The sequence below is a fragment of the Schistocerca americana genome, chromosome 5 (assembly GCF_021461395.2).
Source record: "Schistocerca americana isolate TAMUIC-IGC-003095 chromosome 5, iqSchAmer2.1, whole genome shotgun sequence".
Classification (NCBI taxonomy): Eukaryota; Metazoa; Arthropoda; class Insecta; order Orthoptera; family Acrididae; genus Schistocerca; species Schistocerca americana.
Genome location: NC_060123.1, coordinates 557,233,341 through 557,252,657, shown reverse-complemented (window position 1 = coordinate 557,252,657; position 19,317 = coordinate 557,233,341). Strand labels below are relative to the sequence as shown.

Sequence of the window (19,317 nt, the reverse complement as noted above, 5' to 3'; positions counted from 1 at the left end):
TCCAAAGTAGTCACCAGCATTGTGTATAACCCATGGCCAGCGATGTGGAAGTCATAGGATATTCTTAGCAGTGCCAGTTGTGTTGCCAGTTCAAGCGGCGCGGTCTATTGCCCGACGAATTTGTAGCAGTTCTGAAGCGAATGCTGTGAAGTGTTTCCTTATATTTAGAGAACTGGCACTGTTCTCTCACACAGGAGTGGATTGTTTGACAGGCCAATTGCCTTCACATCCTCAACAACGCTCAGTGCAACTACTCGCTGAATGAGAAGGAAGCTCTTTCTATCATGTATGGGGTGACCAAACTACACCAATTCTTATATGGCATAAAGTTCTACTTGGTGACTGATCACAAACCTGTCACCATGTTGTTCAACCCTTCCAAGCCAGTCCCTCCACACAAGGCACAAAAGTTGCAGCATCAATCTCTGTTCTTTCCCAATTACCAGTAAAAAATTGTGTACATGCCAATACTAACCATTCAGATGTAGACACTCTTTCTCACCGACCAGTTGGCACCAATTTGGCTTTCAATACTCAGAGGACTCGTGCTTCCACTGTTTTGTGCTCAGAACACTGAAACACTTGACGGTTTTCACACAGATCACCTTCAGTTTGCTCAGGCAATGGCTGTGGACCCCAATCTCAAGATTCTTTTGTAGTATCTCCGCATCCAATGGACAAAGTCAATTAAGCAGATTTGCAATCCGGTTGCACAATGTTCTTTTGCTCTTCAGCAAACTTATCTGTCCGGCAGGGTGTTAGGCTATTACCTACAAACAATGATCAATGTAAGTAGTAGTGCTGCATCTGCTTCATAAGGACATTCTTCGCCTTCTCCACCAAGGACATCAGGGCACTGTATGCACTAAGCAGCTCACCCAATGCCATTATACATGCATCGGCATGGACAAGCAAATCAAACAATTGACTTCATAATGTCCAACATGTTTGGAACACCAGCCTGCTCTGCCAAAGAAATGTTATGACTGTCCCAGGGTCAGCACCCCTCGGTAGCATCTGCATATTGACTTTGTGGGCCTCTACTGCAATTCTCACTGGTTTATTATGACAGACACCTTTAGTAAGTTTCCGTTTGTGATGCCGATGCAATTTACCACAACTGTTAGTACTAACAAGACTGACGTCAATTTTTGGTACTGAAGGCCTAATAAAAGTGTTAGTTTTGGACAATGGACCCCAGTTCACCTCGACAGAAGGCATCAAACAGGTGACAACAGCACCGTTCCACCCTCAATTTAATGGTGAAGCTGAACTCCTCGTCTGAACATTCAAGTACCACATGAACAAGTTACATGTTTCTCATATGCTAGACCAGGCGTTAATACTCTTCCTGTCAGCACTGTTCCCAGCCATGCAATGGCAAGTCACCATCAGAACTTTTGCAAGGATGCAGACATTGAACACTGCTTCAGTTTCTGCATCCTTGACAGTGGTCGGTCCATCTTGTGCAGAGCTCTAAATTTGAAGTTAATGAGTCCTCTTTTCCAAAGCTATTGGCAGACACAGGCACTGGGAATGAGGTGTTACCAAGAAAGTGTTAGGATGCTCTTCTTATGTCTTATAGGGTCTCACCAGGCTGCAGAAGCGCCTTCAGAATCAGCTTCACTTGTGTTGTCTGCGTGATTCTGCCGTGTGTATTTTCTTTACAGATTCGGTGCCCAGCTTAGTAGACTACAGAGCTATGTCCACAATTGGAATTATGAGGCATATGTCCCCAAAGAGGAGGTGCAGTCCTCCCAGCAACCTTTCTTTCTGCGTTTAATTAGCTAGCGAGTCTTTGTACAGAGCTGCTTAAAAGTGATGGGCAGTTTGTGAAGGATCTCGCTTGAGATGTTGCAGGGCCCTTCAACAGTACTGAATAGCTATTGCAATGTCTTTGGTCCACCATGGTACCAGCTACCAGTGGAGGGGGCCATAGTGGTGCACGAGATCGTGTCAGGGGCATCTCTGACAACCTTGTCAATAAACCTGATGGAGAGGTGATGAAAGTGACAACAGAAAACTACAACTGTTGGACAGAGATAAGGAAGTGACAGGATCACCGGAAAATGATCACTGTCACAAAGATTATCGCACAGCCACTAGGCTTGGCGAAGAAATTGTACAGTCAATAGCTGAAAAGGCGTCACCGTTGCACTAAATTGGGTAGAGGTACTCATAACTCGGCACAAGACCATTAATTCATCAATCGTTAATTGACAAAGTTACCTTTTCATGTAATGGACTAACCTTTATGTTAATTTTAAAAATGTGAATGGGCTCTTTAATGCCTGTTAACATTCTTTAAGTTTTTTATTCATTAATTACGTACCTACTATTTATGACAAATATAATGCCGCACTGCCCATGGACTTCATGTTCTGACAAGTTTGGGTCACACGTGTGTGGCTGCACTGGGGCACGTAATTTATGCAAATAATCAAGTGCAAGCAAGAATAACTAGCTGCTGGCTGTTTATTGACTGAGCTGTTTGTTTGTTTACTGAGCTCACGTTAAGTACTGCTTTTTGTTAGTGGAATGACTGTGGAAACCAAATCGTGGAATAGGATTCTAGCTCTACAACTTATGAAAAACCATGGCACTACAGTTGAGTGCATGTAGTAAGAAAACAAATGGAAAAAGTTGTAGAAGAGGCTTTGAGGCATGAAGCTGCTGGAAGTTCAAAGGCCAGAGACACTAAGTGGTGGTGGCGGCAGAATCAGCAGCAGCGAAGATGAAGATATTTTTATGCCTACCACTCAATATAAAGAGAAGCATAGCAGTAACACCTGTAAAAAGCAAAGCCCAGAGTCTAGTCAAAATGTGGCTATGCATGAAATATGAAGACTCATTAAACAATGTGGTATTTCTTTGAAAACCAGTTTCAGTAAATTTATTTATTAAATACAATACTCTTATACCCTCAAATACCCAAATCGAAAAACATTTTACTGAGGGCAAAGACATTTTGGCTTCTAAACTCTCAGATGAAAGCTTTAACATACTTACGTCAATGAAGAGAAATATGCACCTTATGTTGAAGATCTACACCTTATTGGTCTGTATTTCAATTCTTCTGTCATTTAAAATTTGATAACTAAATAATTATAAAATTAAATGATTAAACGGTTTTATTTATTTTTATGTTCTACCTAAAGTTCCTCAACCAAAAAAATTTTTTTAAGCAACTGTAATACATTTAATTCACTTGTTCATTTCATTACATCCACAACATAAATTTTACTATTGTGAGTTAACGATTAACTTTAACCTGCGACAAGTCTCCTGTAAAGCAACACTTCAATGTTTAACAGAGTTAACATTTTTAGTAATGGAATAACAACTAGCAAAGTTAACTTTTTGATTAACATTGCCCAACAATGGAGGTACCTTCACTGTGGAGAGGCATCTCGAGATCACAAATAAGCTGATCAATCAGAAGATCCCTCCCAGATGATGTGACAATTCCCCACATGAGGTGGTGTACATTGAGATCCCCAAGTAGTAAAAGTGTGGAGGGAGGGGTGGGGGGGTGGGGGGGGGGGGGGTTACTGGAGATTTGTTGGATCAAGGTGGCCATCTCCCATGTGGGTGCAGCCCAGGTGTTAATCATTACAAATGGGGATCGCTAGAGGCATTTGCACTTTCGCTGGTATTGTTTCCAATGTGATACAGAGGGAAATTCACTCGCTGATGTCTGTATGAATGAAAATACCAACCCCTCCAGATGCTCTCTTGAGGCCAGTACAATTCTGAAAGGAGACACAGTAACTTCAGATGATTAGAGAGTGGTCATTAGAGAAAGGATTTTCTTGGAGAGCATCACAGAATACAGAACAGGATATTTGTTGTAGTTTTGGCAGGTGACAGTACCGTAAATTGCAATTCCACTGAATTATCATGATAAGGATGTCCTGATTAGGCACAATGGGGCCATGGAGACAGGTCATGCCCCAAAATCACTGTCACTAATGTGGGTGGAACAACACCTATGAGCATAGCTTCTTTATCTGACAGTCTGGGGGGATTTGGCACCTCTGTGGTCACAGGTGTAACCTTCTCCCAATAATTCTTTTCCTCTTTAACCACTTTAAAGTATAGACTCTTGTGAGGGCTAACCCGCTCCAGTGGTAGCAACTGAAGAGGAATGAGCAGTGCTGGGACCTGTTGTCCATAGCTCCTTCAACCACTGGCTGGTGCAGAATCACTGGTCTGTAAATTTCTTGCAAGGGTTTCCCTAAAGGGACCCCAGTCACAAGTAGATGCCAGGGGCCAATGTTGCTTCTTCGGTTGGGTACGGAAAAGTCCCTAAAGAGTATAACACAGGAACTACAAGAGGGGGAGTGCCTTCCTTGCGAAAGTGCTAAATTACTCTGACTACTACAAAATGTCAATGTTGAGGAACTGGAGGTTATACATACTCAAGTTGTGGCAAAATTCAGTACCACTGGAACAGAATATCAGTGGTCATACTACTTAAGGGCTTCAAAATACAAGAGGCAATTGAGGACTGTAAGTTCCTAGATTTCTTTGATTAGGGTAGTACACGTAGGGGATCATGGATGGTGGTCATCTCTGCAATTGACAGAGAATGGTGATTGCTCACATGGGGTATTTTCATGAAGTGGCACACCACAGTCTCCACAAATTACACTGTTCACACAACAGAAAGACATATGATCAAAGTATTTGCATTCAAATCACCACATCGGAGGTGGAAAATATGGTTTCACACCACATTAGCAGAGCACAACTGACTTTCTTAGGAAGCATATCCTCCTCAAACATTAGGACGAAGGCTCCAGTGTCAATCTTATCAAGTTATCACACCCAGCTGCAGCATTAAGTTCTGGTTAAAAATTAACCCCTGTACTGTGCTCAGGCTCTTTTGGGGTAACACATTAACAGATACAACATCAAATTCTTTGCAAGGGACATGCTTGGGACGGAATAAGATTTGTTGTTTTAATTAAGACAAAACTATTTTGTAATTTACTGAGGAATAAATTTCTCCAAATACATTTTACATATTTTCTATGAAGGACATTGGTTTATTAGATAGAAAATCTTCCACCAATCCGGATGTAAATCAGGAAGTAAGATTCTGAAGTTCGCTTCATTTTGCTTTCCTCCCATGGCACATCCAAGGAGGGAAATTTCTTGAGGTCACAACCATGTGAATTTAAACATTCAGGTCTGTCTGAAAAGATTGCTGGTGCCTCATGATCAACAGCTGATAACTTTGGTCTTTTCACTGTGCCAGATATCCGTCAAGATGAGACAAGGGTATCCCCATGAGCACCACCCAGCCAGAACAACAGCCTCTGGTTTGATGACCACTCTCAAGTACCAGTGCCCCCTAAATGGACAGGCACCAACTCCTCTGCATGCACACAGAGGTAACAGATCATGCCTAAATTGTGCATTCCTGCATAATCAAGGGGCTACCACCGTACCGCTGCCTGCTGACCTCCCAGATGAACTGATTATCTTACTGAATATTCAGTAACATCCCCCTGCATAGCCTGCACTTCAATAGGTTTTGAAAAGGTGGTCACAAACCCAGATGTGGGGCCCAAACAATAAGGTGACTGAAATAAGCAGTGTAAAATAAATTAAGAAAATGGAAACAACCAAAATAGATGTCCTGTGAACATGCTAGGTCACCAACATGGTATCGGTCCTATGCACTAACTCTGAGAAAATATACAGTCAGAGAATAGGACAGCAGCACAAGAAACAAAGAAGTAGTGAAATTATGTGGGTTTCCATGCTCGCCCTCCAAGTATGGACAAGACAGTTGTGAGCCATCTAGGGGGCCAACATTAATGAAGACCACAGAGGCTTCAGAGAAGGTGGAAATGGCCAAATGAGAATTCATATTAACTAATGGCATATCATATAAAAGGAAGACCTGTCCAACAATTACAGTACCTTGATGGAAGCAAATCACAGTAACCATGATGATCTGACAAAACATTTAGAATGCTTAGTGTAGCAATGTACATTTAAAAAGGCGCAGAGGAGGGAACAACAACAATACGGAAAGGATAGATTGCTACTCACCACATAAATGAGGCATTGAGTCACAGACAGGCACAAAGAAAAAGAATTCTAGCAATACACAAGGTTTCAATGTCTTTCCTCAGAAGTAGAATACACATACACACACAGATGGCTACTGTCTGGGTGCTAACATTCAACCTTAGCACCTGGAAACAGTGGTCATTTGTGTGAGAGTTAAGTGAATATGAGAAAGTTCTACTTCTGAGGAAGGACTTTGTCTGAAATGCTACATATTTGTAGTATTCTTTTTCATTGTTCCTCTGTGACAACACCTCAACTGTGTGTTGAGCAGTGATCTATTGTTTGCATACTGTTGTTAAATAGGAGCATGCCATGTTGAAGCAAGCATTTCAGCTCCACATGTACTTTTGTGTGTGCTTTACACCTGTGCTTTCAGTGTGAAGTGTTAGTTTTTCTACTTAACTGGTACACTACGTGACAATATTATAACTTTGGTTCACATTCCTTTGGCATGAATGTATCATATCTAACATACAAATTTTACTTTGAATATGATCCATCTAGCCTGGCCCTCCCCCTTGCACATGAAAAGGGGGGGGGGGAGGGGGGAGGAGGGAGAGAGGGGGGGAGAGAGGTGGGAGAGAGAGAGAGAGAGAGAGAGAGAGAGAGAGAGAGAGAGAGAGAGAGAGAGAGAGATTATATGATATTCTTTTGTAAAGCTGCTCCACACAAACTTCCAAGAATACTTTACTGAACGTCTCACAATGAGAGGATGGAAAAAACAAGATCTTAAGTTATTTATGACATACATTTATTCTTATCTTTTTTACATACACTTTTACATTATATGAGACATGCCATTGCCTACAACATTTTATATATAAAACAACTATGGATCATTGCACAAAATATGAACAAAATCTTTAAAACAGCTCACACAGTTCTTACATGAGTACTGTCTGTCTGCTTCCTTTGACAGTCTCCACAATCAGCTAATTGCCCCACAATTCTGCAGAGACTGAATCTCAACATCAGAATAATCTAACAATTCTTTCAGAACTTCAGATGTGTGTTGACCTAAGCAAGGTGGTGGAAGGCTAATTTCATTTCTGCAGTCACTGAATTTCACTGGAGGACCCACTAGTCTTATCTTCTCACCCGATGGATGCTCCATTTCTTTTATCAGGTTAATATGCTTGATATGAGGATCAGCCATGACCTGGAACATTAGATGCAACACTAATTCAGAACACTTCCTCCAAATCTTTCGTGACAGCATTAAAAAATATCACTCCTCAGTTTTCAAAGCCACTTCAACTCAAAATTCTCAAGTGTTTCACAGATGTATCAATCACCATCTTCAGAATTTAACGATCAGTGACAGTTATAGAAAATTCAATAATTCTTTTCAAATAGACGTAGTTTGAAAACTGAAAGGATTTTACTCATTAATTTGGAGTTATGCCAGTCTCAGACCAGATGATGCAGGTAGCTAATCTTCGAGTTCCATAGGAATACAACATTGTAACACTAAACTAACTAAATTGTTCCAAACAGGTACAAACATAAGAGCATTGCACCCTTGGTGTAAGTTGAATGTTACACTGGCCTCGAAATGGAAGGATGTAAGTTCATGCTCTATCTGACTGATACGTCCAAGGCCAATCATCTGTCCTCTGCTCATTAAACACACATGCATATTTTTATATGTCTGCACACACAACTTATAATTTCCTTGTACTGAGCTGACAAATCATATTCATGTAAAATGATCCTTGGATGAATAAACTGTAACCAACAAACACCGTCCTGCTGGAAGTTAGAAGCCTCAATGGAGATGGTTGTTACTCAGACATTTATTTCGTTGACTACCATGGTGCCTGAACCAAATGCTGTAACATGATTGAAAAAAAATTTGATTGTCGTTGCTATGTATCAGTGCCAGTGGTTAGTCACTTGAGATCAGAGGTGTCAAACAAATTAAAGCATGCAGCGAGCAATGGCCGCCTAACGTTTGTTAACTGTTGCAAGCGCGACACGCCATGACATTTATACTTCGTGAAGATATGTTGCCCTCAAAGACAGTTCTGCTCTTGACATACTCACTAACCTCTTGTGAGAAGAAACAAATAAATAAAGTAATTGTGGAAATGGAAAGGTTTGTTGTAAATAAGAAAATGGATCTACCATGATAACTGAAATGTAATTGAGAGGAGCAGTGTCCTCTAAGAGAGCACACGTTACATCTGCCAGAGATTGCTATTACAGTAGTATTTGGTACCTATTGTTGAATCTGAGAACACATGAATGACAGGGCATCAATCTAATGTCTTCCCTTCCACGCTATGTGATGACACATCCACTATTCACGTAGATATTATTCTTCACTATGAATTAGGCCGCACGACTGATAAATCTGATATACATTAGCCACCTCTAATATAATTTGTCTATACTGGAAGCAAACAGAATTAGGATATTGGTTTCATTCAGAGTAATCTTAAGTAGTTAATTTTGCACCACCATGCGGGTCTCGTAATAATGAAATTACAATTGCATTCACTTGCCTACACATTCAAACATGAAACACTGAATTGGGATTCTGTTATACACACACAACCAGTTGGCATCTTACATGCTGTACTTTTGATGACATATCGGAAATTCACATCAGCAAGGAGCCATGCATTAGATCATTTACAGATGACGATGAGACAACATACTGATTATGGTACACAATTCTATCAATGTTCTAAGTTTGTCACAGTTTAATGAAACTTTGTATCACATAATCAAAGTCACTTCCCCACGCACTCGTTTACTGGTGCCTATTAATAGTAGAATACCTTGCCATTAATCAACTGCTGTTCCAGACACTCAGAGCAGTGTCTGGAAAGCTTTTGTACTTTGAAAATACGTAATGACTACACAGACTGAACATTTTAGCAGAGCAGTCAGATTGAGTCTGGCCTCAGTCACAGTCCAGAAGCAATCCTATGGATAGAGTGCGCCAACCCCTAAGCAGGCACCACCTCCACGGTACCTATACCTCCATGTGGATCAGTAATCAGGTAATCACTCAATTCATAAGCTAAATGAAAGAATAAGACATGTACGAGAGGACATAGTTTTCTCAAGCACTATCATCAATTACCTTAAATTATATTTTTCTTAGCCTGAGGGACTAAGAATAATTGGGACTATTTTATTCCGATGACGATAACCCGCAATATCGCACATCAAAGTCATATGGGGGTTGCCTGCAGAAATATCAATCTTGCATGCTTTCTTGCTACTTGAAAGGTATTCCTATGCTGGATTGGTTCTAGAAGCTACTAGAAGCGTTTTACTTTACTATGCACTTCAAGCCATGTCAGCTAGTGCATCTGCCCACTCTGTGAGACTTAGAGCCTTCTACATATATCGTTCTGATGTACCGGTACACCTGCCCAATGTCAGAGTTCTCTTGTTTATATCTGTCTGGACAAGAAAGAAAATAAAACAATTTATGTCAGGTTACATTTGTCATGAATTGTTTCAGTTTAATTATGGGCAAAGCCCTTATGGTTTTATTAGTATAAATATTATTCTTAAGTTTTTAAATGAAGTTGAAAGTGAAAAACACGAGGGGGTAGAGTTAATGTAGTTGCTACATTACACTGTTTCTTGGTGGACAAGTGGTTGTTTGGTACTGAACATTTTTATAAAATTGTAGATGACGTTCAATAGAAAGCAGTATCCAATAAATACAGTTACACCTTAACAAGGGTACTGTGATGGATAAAACAAAGTGTTTTAAAAATTGTTCCATAGTCTTACAAGAGTTGATATAGTACAAAACTAGGCAAAACAGACACCTATCAGACTATGCCTGGATGGAAACGTACAATAAAATATTGGTGGTTTTCTGTGTGCCAAATATACGCAGTAGTCAGTAATCTTCCAACTGAAGTACACTGCTCATTTCTAATTGGCAGTTAGCCTCAATATTTAGTCCACTGACTGTGGTGATGACATTGGTCATGACATGTAAAACTGTCTCTCCCATCAGTAATTGTGGCATACTGACATGGCTGGTTTCAGAAAATTATTAGTGATTCCTTGCAGTGTTAATAATGGGCATTGCAGTGTTAATAATGGGCATTTTGCAATGGAGTCTTATTATCCCCTGTGAGAAATGGCAGACATGGTTTGGCCAAATGAGAGGCTTGTCTCATGTTTGCCTAACACTAACCATAGTGCCACTTTCTTTGTAAAAAAAAAAAATATTCAGCAGGGCATTCAAATCCTCAGTAGCACATTCAAGCAATTTGTAAATATGAGATTATTTGCAACAAGGAAAGGATATTGGCAGTCTTAACACAGTGTACACATTACATATTGTCTAGGAAGTGCTGCAAGAAGCAATAAGATCTTTAAACAAGTGTGCTGTTGGAGCTGCCAATCACATTCTTACATAGTCAATTCTCAATGAGCAGTTATTACATCTACACTGGAGTGCCAAAGAAACTGGTATAGGCTTGTGTATTCAAATACAGAGAGATGTAAACAGGCACAATACAGCACTGCAGTTGGCAATGGCTACATTAGACAACAAGTCTCAGGCACAGTTATTAGATCAGTTGCTGCTGCTACAATGGCATCAAGAGTTAAGTGAGTTTGAACATAGTGTTACAGTCAGCGCATGAGCGATGGGACACAGCATCTCCGTGGTAGCAATGAAGTGGGATTTCCCGTACAACTGTTTCATGAATATACTGTGAATATCAGGAATCCGGCGAAACATCAAATCTCTGACAGAAAAAGATCCTGCAAGAATGGGACCAACAATGACTGAAGAGAATGTTCAACATGACAGAAGTGCAACCCTTCCGCAAATTGCTGCAGATTTCAATGCTGGGCCATCAACAAGTGTCAGTGTGTGAACCATTCAACAAAACATCATCAATGTGGGCTTTCAGAGCCAAAGGCCCACTCATGTACTTTGACAATTGCACTACACAAAGCTTTACACCTCGCCTGTGCCCATCAACAGCGACATCGGACTGTTGATGAATGAAAACATGCTACCCGGTCAGACAAGTCTCGTTTCAAATTGTATCGAGCAGATGGATGTGTAAGGGTATGGAGACAACTTCATCAAATCTATGGACCCTGCATGTCAGCAGGGGACTGTTCAAGCTGGTGGAGGCCCTGTAATGACCTGGGGCAAGTGCAGATGGAGTGATATGGGACCCCTGATATATCTAGATACGACTCTTGACAGGTAACACATACGTAAGCATCCTGTGTGATCACCTGCGTCCATTGAGATCCATTATGCATTCTGACAGACTCGGGCGATTGCCGCAGGACAATGCGACACACATTCATCCAGAATGGCTCCAGGAATGCTCTTCTGAGTTTAAACACTTCCGTTGGCCACCATACTCCTCAGACATGAACATTATTGAGCATATCTGGGATGCCTTGCAACATGCTGTTCAGAAGATATCTTCACTCCCTCATACTCTTATGGACAGCTCTGCAGGATTCACAGTGTCAATTTCCTCCAGCACTGCTTCAGACATTAGTCGAACCCATGCCACATTGTGCTATGGCACTTCTGCATGCTCATGGGGGCACTACACTAGATTAGGAAGGTGTACCAGTTTCTATGGCTCTTTAGTGTATATTCAATGCTGCGGGAAACCTCTCTCTATTTGGCAACAATGGATTCAATTGAGCAGTGCACCGAAGCAACGAACATGAGTTGTGGGGTTCACAAGTTTGATAACACTGTCTCCCTCTCACCTGCCATCACAAATACAGAACAGTGTCTAGCCTACGATGAGTCACTGCAGTCTAAGATGCTAGTGAACTTTAACAAAAAGTGAGTTGTGACATCGGCAACAGTACAATACCTTTGTTAGCAGCTAGTTTCATAATGGAAAAAATGAAAGGTATTCATATGACATGGGCTATAAACTGAAAGTACTATCATATGCAGAAGAATATGGAAACAGAGCAGCATTTCAGCCCTCCACCAAAGAAAATACCATTTCTGACTGGCGAGCCAGTAAAGAGCAACTAAAAAAAAAAAAATGGGGAAGACTAAATGTGCAAATAGAGGAGTGAATGCAAAACAGCCAAAACTTGGAGATGACGATTTTCGGGGGGTTTAAAAGTATTTTTTTTTTAGTCTGGCTCTGCAATCTAATAATAAGAATGGTAAAAGTGTTATTTAAAAAAAATGCTTAAAAATTAAGGAGCATCTTACAGCCCATAAAATACGATAACAAATTACCCACATTACTGAAGAGCATTACTCTTGCAGAAATGTTACAGGTCTGATTCACCAGACCAATTCCTACGCATCACACCAACCTAATAATGTAATGAGTGATTCATTGGCCAAGGATGGCCATTAGTATAGCCTTCCCAGAAATACGGAAGCGTCCGATCCCGCCCGTCCGCTTTGACCCATGACGTCTCAAATATGGCAGAAACGACCATAAACCACGATTCCAATATGGCGCATATAAAGTCGTTACGTACCCATTATGAGGACGAAAATACATTGAAAAACAAACACACACATGTTCCACAAAAAGCCTAATGACACTAACGGGACAAGCGCGGGAAATAGGGGGTTTTTGGGTAGGGACAAACTAAATATAAACAAATTTAGACACGCACCCCCTTACAAAACGACGAAAAAAACCAACATCACAGAACTCCCCAAATACCACAAAATACAATATCATCTGGAATCGGACACTTCCCTTGACCTACATAGCTCAACAGCAGCTACTGATCCCATATATTAGGACCTAACATTTCCTTGACCTATATAGCTCAAAAACATCTCCCGATACCAATACCTACATTCACAGCCACACATTGGGATCGAACACTTCCCTTGACCTGTTATCCTTATGACATCTCCACATACAGCCACCCTTTGTCCAAGACGCCGGAAGTTTAAGTAAGCCTCATTTCTTCACGACATACTGAACACTTCACGACTTCATCCAAAAATCCGAATAGTTGAAGAAATTTTATTAGAGACAACACACTGTCCCCCATCATAGCCGACAACCGAAAACTGTTGACCCTGCCAGTCATATCCATACCTACCAAATACACAGAAAAAGCAATTTATCAAAATTCCCACACAACGCCACACTTGCAAACTAAACCAAAAACATCACCTAACACACCACCAGAGAGCACTACCGATCGCATCGAAACGACACCTACAAACATGCCACTCTCACAAACTAAATTCCGCGCCGTCGTGACATCACACACCACAACAGCCTTACGTCACGGGTCAAAGCCGACAGGTGGGATCAGACGCTTCAGTCGACCCACCTTCCCATTCAATTGACTCATCTACTTGATTTCTAGTTATATGGACATTTAATGATTCTGGCATATTTGGACACATTACAGTAATGTATCTCCCATGTATTCATGCAACTTGATTCTTTGAAAAGAAGAAGTGAATTATTCATAAAAATAGTGGTACCACTTGGGACCTCCCTGCAGTTTCAAATGCTAAATGGTTATCACATGACAGGATTACCCACATCTCAACTACCTGTTGTTACTAAACGTATGTTTACATGACATTTATTCTAGGTCTGAACAATACCTGTACGAATGTGGGACATTTTTTATTTTAACGGATTGTACTTTATCCTATTACAGTGCTAACAAACATAAGCAATTTCTCATGTTGGAGAAATGGAGCAAAATTTACATATAATACTCCAGTGGAAAAGGAACTTTGTAAAAGGATTCTGTAACACAAATATCCTACAAGCTGCTGACTACTATTCACCAGCACCCCTCTGATTGTAATCCTTGCCACTTAATAATTATTTCACATAAGAATAGTGCTCTACATACAGATTTGAATATAGGGAGTGGAAAACAAAACAAATTTAACTGTTACTTGTTTCAAATCTCTCATGTGCTAGGAAGAAAATTATGTAACTTTGATATTCAAACACCAAAAAACCACAGAAGAGAGGGGGAAAAAAATACTTCAAGGAAGTGGTCATAAACTAGCTGATACTCATCTAGATCCAATGTGGACACAGGAATAGGTATCATTTTCATAAAAAAAAGTATAAAGGCTACGACTCCCTCTCATCAATACCTGAAATGAAATACTCTCTCTCAATGACAACCTCCCCACACCACTTACCGTTGCCTTCTGTCAATCTCTAACCTCTGTAACATCACTGATAAAGCTTATGACATTTCCTTATTATATATACCCCGCAGCTCCTACCTCTGCCATCACTGCCACTCTAAAGTCTGTCTAATAATGCACGATACCACTTTCTTCAGCCAATCACTGGTAAATCCTGAGTATCAAAGACAGAGCAACTTGGGAAATCATGCATGTTGTTTACCAACTAACATCTGCCAAGTGTACAATATTTTCTATAGGAATGACTGCCACTAAGCTGGTTGAGCAGATGAACCAACATAGAAGAACTGTCCACCTTGCAGACACCCAAAATACGGTGGTGACCACGCTCTATCATGTGGCTCAAGGGGACTCTGTGCCTGCCACACAGCACATGCTATTTCCATTCTCCTACCCAATACTATTTTCTATGAACTCTGAAGACTGGAACTTGTCCTCCAACATATCTTTGCATTTTGACACAGGCATTTATTAATATACAATTCCCTCTCTTTTAGCATGTTTTTTTATTTATTCTGTATTATTTAATTGATTTCTTGAGTGCTTTTTACTTTTTTATCTTTGTTCTCCTTGTACTCTACAATCAGTTCACAGTCTGTTACCTCTGGATTGAAGCTGGTCCAGTGCTTACCAATGTACAAGTATTATCTTTGACCTACTCATTCTGCTGAAATCCCCTTCCTTCTTCTCCTCTTGTCCTCAAAGCAGGCAGTTCCCTCTTATCCGTGGCCTTCCTTTTTAACATTTTACTCATGAGGCTACTTTTCTGTAAAGTATACTACGAGGTGTGGTCTCTGGGACCCTTATCTTCAAACCAATATTTAAAGCACAAACCACTACAAATTTTAATTTATGTTACATAACATTCATGTTTACAATTATTTAAGCATTTTTAACTGATTTTATTCCATTAAATAAAGCTTGGAGTAGTTTACTTTTTATCATGCAAAATCACATACTTTCTTGCTTTTTCAATATGTTTCTTTCTTTACCAAAGAACTGCAAACACTACATTCCTTCAATACACTAAGTTACATAAATGCAATTGACCTGATCACTAATGGTAAAAAAAGATTTTTCTCGTGGACTGAGAATGTTAATCAATTTCTAGAATATCCCAAATTCACTCCTGGGGTCTAGTGCAGCAGGGGATACAACCCGTCGGCTTTGGACAATGACGTCACAAGTCGCCAGATACCAGTTTACCATTTTCGCTTTTGCTGTTATGTTTCAGTTTCGTTTTTTTACTGATTGCTTAATAAAGTGGATCTGTTTATTCTATCTCGTGAGATTTTTTTTTAAAAAAGCCAAAAAACACTTATCAGCCACTGAAGGGAGCTACAACACTAAGAAGAATCGCTTCTCGATTGGCGACTTGTGACGTCAATGTCCAAAGCCGACGGGTTGTATCCCCTATTACACTAGTCCCCACTCCTGTACTAACAACGGTACCTCAAAAATTCCTTCTTTGCTATCAATTCCACTTTCTTCAACAGCATTCGTAAATTCCATCCTGGGATCAATGGCCTTGTGGTTTGTATCCTCCCCAAATCAACCAACCAATTGCGCCAATTCAAAATACAAGAAAATGATACTTTATACTGTAACTGCAGAAACACATCATCTGGATAATGCTGTCTGGCCATTACATACTAAAAAACAGCTTGCAATACCTAGATTAAGATCTACTTTCACTAAATACAATCAACTTCAGGAATTCATGAAATATCATTACATTTCTATGCAAACATGGAATGAACACTCACCTTGGAAATACTGTTGATTGGACCATTTGGAAATGATGAATCCTGAAGCAATGCACACCATTCTTCCAAAGACTTCTCTTTGAAGCGATTTCTCAGCGTTTCTATTAATATCTTCCTGTTCTTCACTCTCATCTCATTGTTGCAGAATCGTTCATCTACCACTAAATGTGGCAAATCCAATTTTTCACAAAGCTCTTTGAACTGCTGGTTGCTACCAGCACCAATTGTTATATAACATCCGTCAGATGTAGGAAATGATTCATAGGGCACAATGCTTGAATGACTTGTTCCCCAGCGTTCTGCTTCCAAACCAACATTTAAATTGTTTGCTGCTACATTAATTAGACATGAAACCTGAGTAGATAACAAGTCACAATCTATCTTCTGTCCCAAACCCGTGCGACCTCTCTGGAATAATGCTGCTATAATTGCACCATGAGCATACAAACCTGTAGCCATATCTGTCATTGGAACACCAACTTTACACGGTTCTCCACCGCGTGGTCCAGTTATATGCATTAATCCCCCAACAGATGCAGCTATTACATCATATCCTGGTCTTTTACTATATGGTCCTTCTGAGCCATATCCAGTAATAGAGCAGTAAATCAGCTTGGGTGCTACATGCTTGATTGTGTCATAATCTAAATTAAATTCATTTAGTTTTCCTGGTACATAATTTTCAACTAAAACGTCACACTTAGCTGCAAGATCATGGATAACCTTTTGGCCTTTGGGAGATTTTAAATCAACACATACACTCTTCTTGTTACGGTTTACAGCAAGGAAGTAGTAAGATTCTTTAGTGCCTTTGATAAAAGGAGGCCCCCAGTTCCGCGACTCGTCCCCGATTTGAGGTCTCTCTATTTTAATAATTTCCGCTCCCAGATCACCTAAAATCATTGTGCAAAATGGACCCGCTATTATTCTCGACAGATCCAGTACCCTGATGCCATCCAACGGACCTGCCTTATTAGTCACTACATCTGCATAACATTTTTTGCAATTTAACGAGATGAAATTGCAGTGGTCCAAAAAGATGCGAGTTTTTATCAAATTCCCAATCCGAAATAGCATTTTTATATCGATGTAAGACTCCTTCTTACTTTACACTAAAAAATTTCAACGCTTAAAGTGGAAAGATAAGCAATGATTCCTCAAACAAGTCGTAAAATGTAATAATCCTTACGCAAGAGACGGTACACAGATAACGGTCATACCTGCTGAATATCCTCTTCGCTTTCGACCAGTGTCACAGTGGCTTCGGCGGGCGTAGCCGAACGAGTTTGCTCTGTCATAGTGTCACGATTCAGGAAAACCTAGTCAGCACTAACCATACAATCAAGACACACTCGTCGTAGCACGTATCAAACGTAAACAACTGTACATTGCCGACACCATAAAAATACTTTCGCCAAAGATTATCTTCATCAAAAACAAACACTATCTGACATATTATATAGAAACACTGCCGGTCACTGTCAGTGAACAAGTGACATAACACATGTGTCTCTGCTGTTATACTATATATAAAAGGTACATACCGCTGTGAACTGTGTGAACTGCAAGTACTTAGCTTGGTACCAAATGATATAGTTTTTCCCGCAAAATTGCGTATGTAGTGCGAGAAGAACAATTAAATGCCTCTGCGTATGCCATAATTCGTCTAATCTTGTCTTCACAGCCAATAAGGCAGCATTACGAAGGTGGATGAATGATTTCTTCAGATTCTTCACTTAACACTAGTTCTCAAAACGATTTAAGTCGGTTTTCGCAGAAGAACTGTAGTCTATCTTAAAGTACCCCTCCCCAATTCGGGAGTCTCAAATGTTTCGGCCTTATGTGATGGTCCCCTCTCGGGTTTGACCTCCATCTTTCTAAATTATTCCGAAGAGCGAGCCACTTGGGGAAGGGCGCCTTACATGGTGCATTGTATCCGTCGTGCAATTAGACCTTTAGCCGTCTTTCTCGTCGTTGCAATGGTGTCCCGCACGTTTTCGATCTCTTGGGCGATTACCACGCTGCACTCTGCAGTGTTTCTTTTAACTGCGACGACGACCTTGGCCATTTTTGCACCTATGATCCAGCACGGTAGCCAGTCCGTTGTGGTGGGGCCGCCATGTACCCTCTTGGTTGTAGCCCCCTGACAACACAGGGATCGCTCTACTGATGCCTGCGCCGTTAACTCCCCACGTATGCCAAGGAGTAGATGCCCATCGCCCTGGGGCATCGGGACTCCCGGCAATGGCCATCCTGCCAGGTGGCCTTTGCTGTGGCTGGGTGGCGCCCGTGGGGAGGGCCCTTGGTCGGAGTAGGTGGCATCAGGGCGGATGACCCGCAATGAAGCGTGGTACATCATCTCTCGCTGGCGGCCAGCCGTCAGCAGTCTCTAAGCGTTCCAAAGCTCACTTTAAGGCTAATGTGTATGACCCCAAATCGTTCCCCTCCCTGGCCACACCATGGGAGGAACGAAAGGCTGTGAATGAGAGCGAAAGATACTCGCCCCGGTATCTCGTCTGTACCAGAGCTGACGGGGACTCGTTTGTGTCTGTGAAGCCTCAGTTCTTTGTCGAACATTTAGAGGACAAGTTCGGGGAGGTGGAGGGCTTGTCCAAGATGCGGTCTGGATCGGTGTTGATAAAAACGGCATCCTCTGCCCAGTCACGAGCCTTGCTGGCTTGTACGAAGTTGGGGGATGTGTCTGTTACTATCACCCCACATAACAGCTTAAATATGGTCCAGGGAATTATTTTTCACCGCGATCTCCTTTTACAGTCCGATGACGAGCTGCGCGCCAACTTGGAGCGCCGAGGTGTCCATTTCGTCCAGCGCGTCCACCGGGGTCCGAGGGATCGTCAAGTTGCCACAGGTGCCTTCATCTTGGCCTTCGAGGGTGACACGTTACCTGAGAAGGTCAAGGTGATGGTGTACCGTTGTGATGTCAAGCCGTATATCCCTCCCCCAATGCGGTGCTTCAAGTGTTGGAAGTTCGGCCACATGTCTTCACGCTGTGCTTCCGACCTCGTCTGTCGCGATTGCGGTCGACCTTCCCATCCTGATCATCCCTGTGCGCCGCCTCCAATCTGTGTGAACTGTGGTGCGCACCATCCGCCTTGCTCACCAGACTGTCCGATTCTGCAGAAGGAGCGGAAGATCATGGAAATCAAGACTCTCGACCGCCTGACGTACACTGAGGCGAAGCGGAAATATGATCGGCTTCATCCAGTGCGCATGACAGCTTCTTATGCCGCAACTGTCACTCCTACAATTCCATCCACTCCAGTCAGCTCTCAGAGTCGAAGTCCCACACCTGCCCCC

The 19,317-nt window shown here is 41.4% G+C and overlaps 2 protein-coding genes across 2 annotated transcripts in view; both read right to left on the bottom strand.

The window, feature by feature from the left end:
* LOC124615528 (E3 ubiquitin-protein ligase PPP1R11) overlaps window positions 1-17,486 on the bottom strand; it is a 79,554-nt gene extending 62,068 nt beyond the window's left edge. The window contains exon 1 of the mRNA XM_047143488.1: window positions 17,220-17,486. Coding sequence (XP_046999444.1) covers window positions 17,220-17,297 — 78 coding nt within the window. The 5' untranslated portion in view covers window positions 17,298-17,486. The remainder of the gene's footprint in view (window positions 1-17,219) is intronic.
* LOC124615527 (succinate--hydroxymethylglutarate CoA-transferase) lies at window positions 6,822-17,210 on the bottom strand. The gene is made up of 2 exons (XM_047143487.1): window positions 16,000-17,210; window positions 6,822-7,246 (listed from the first exon to the last, which is right to left on the bottom strand). The coding sequence occupies exons 1-2, from the start codon at window positions 17,074-17,076 to the stop codon at window positions 7,016-7,018; spliced, it is 1,308 nt and encodes a 435-aa protein (XP_046999443.1). The 5' UTR covers window positions 17,077-17,210; the 3' UTR covers window positions 6,822-7,015.
* Window positions 17,487-19,317: the final 1,831 nt, after the last annotated feature.

Coding starts and splice junctions, on each gene's coding strand:
- LOC124615527 (XM_047143487.1), bottom strand. CDS start 17,076: ATGCTATTTCGGATTGGGAATTTGATAAAAACTCGCATCTTTTTGGAC. Junction 7,247..15,999: donor CAATCAACAGTATTTCCAAG/GTGAGTGTTCAT, acceptor CTAATGTTCCAG/GTCATGGCTGATCCTCATAT.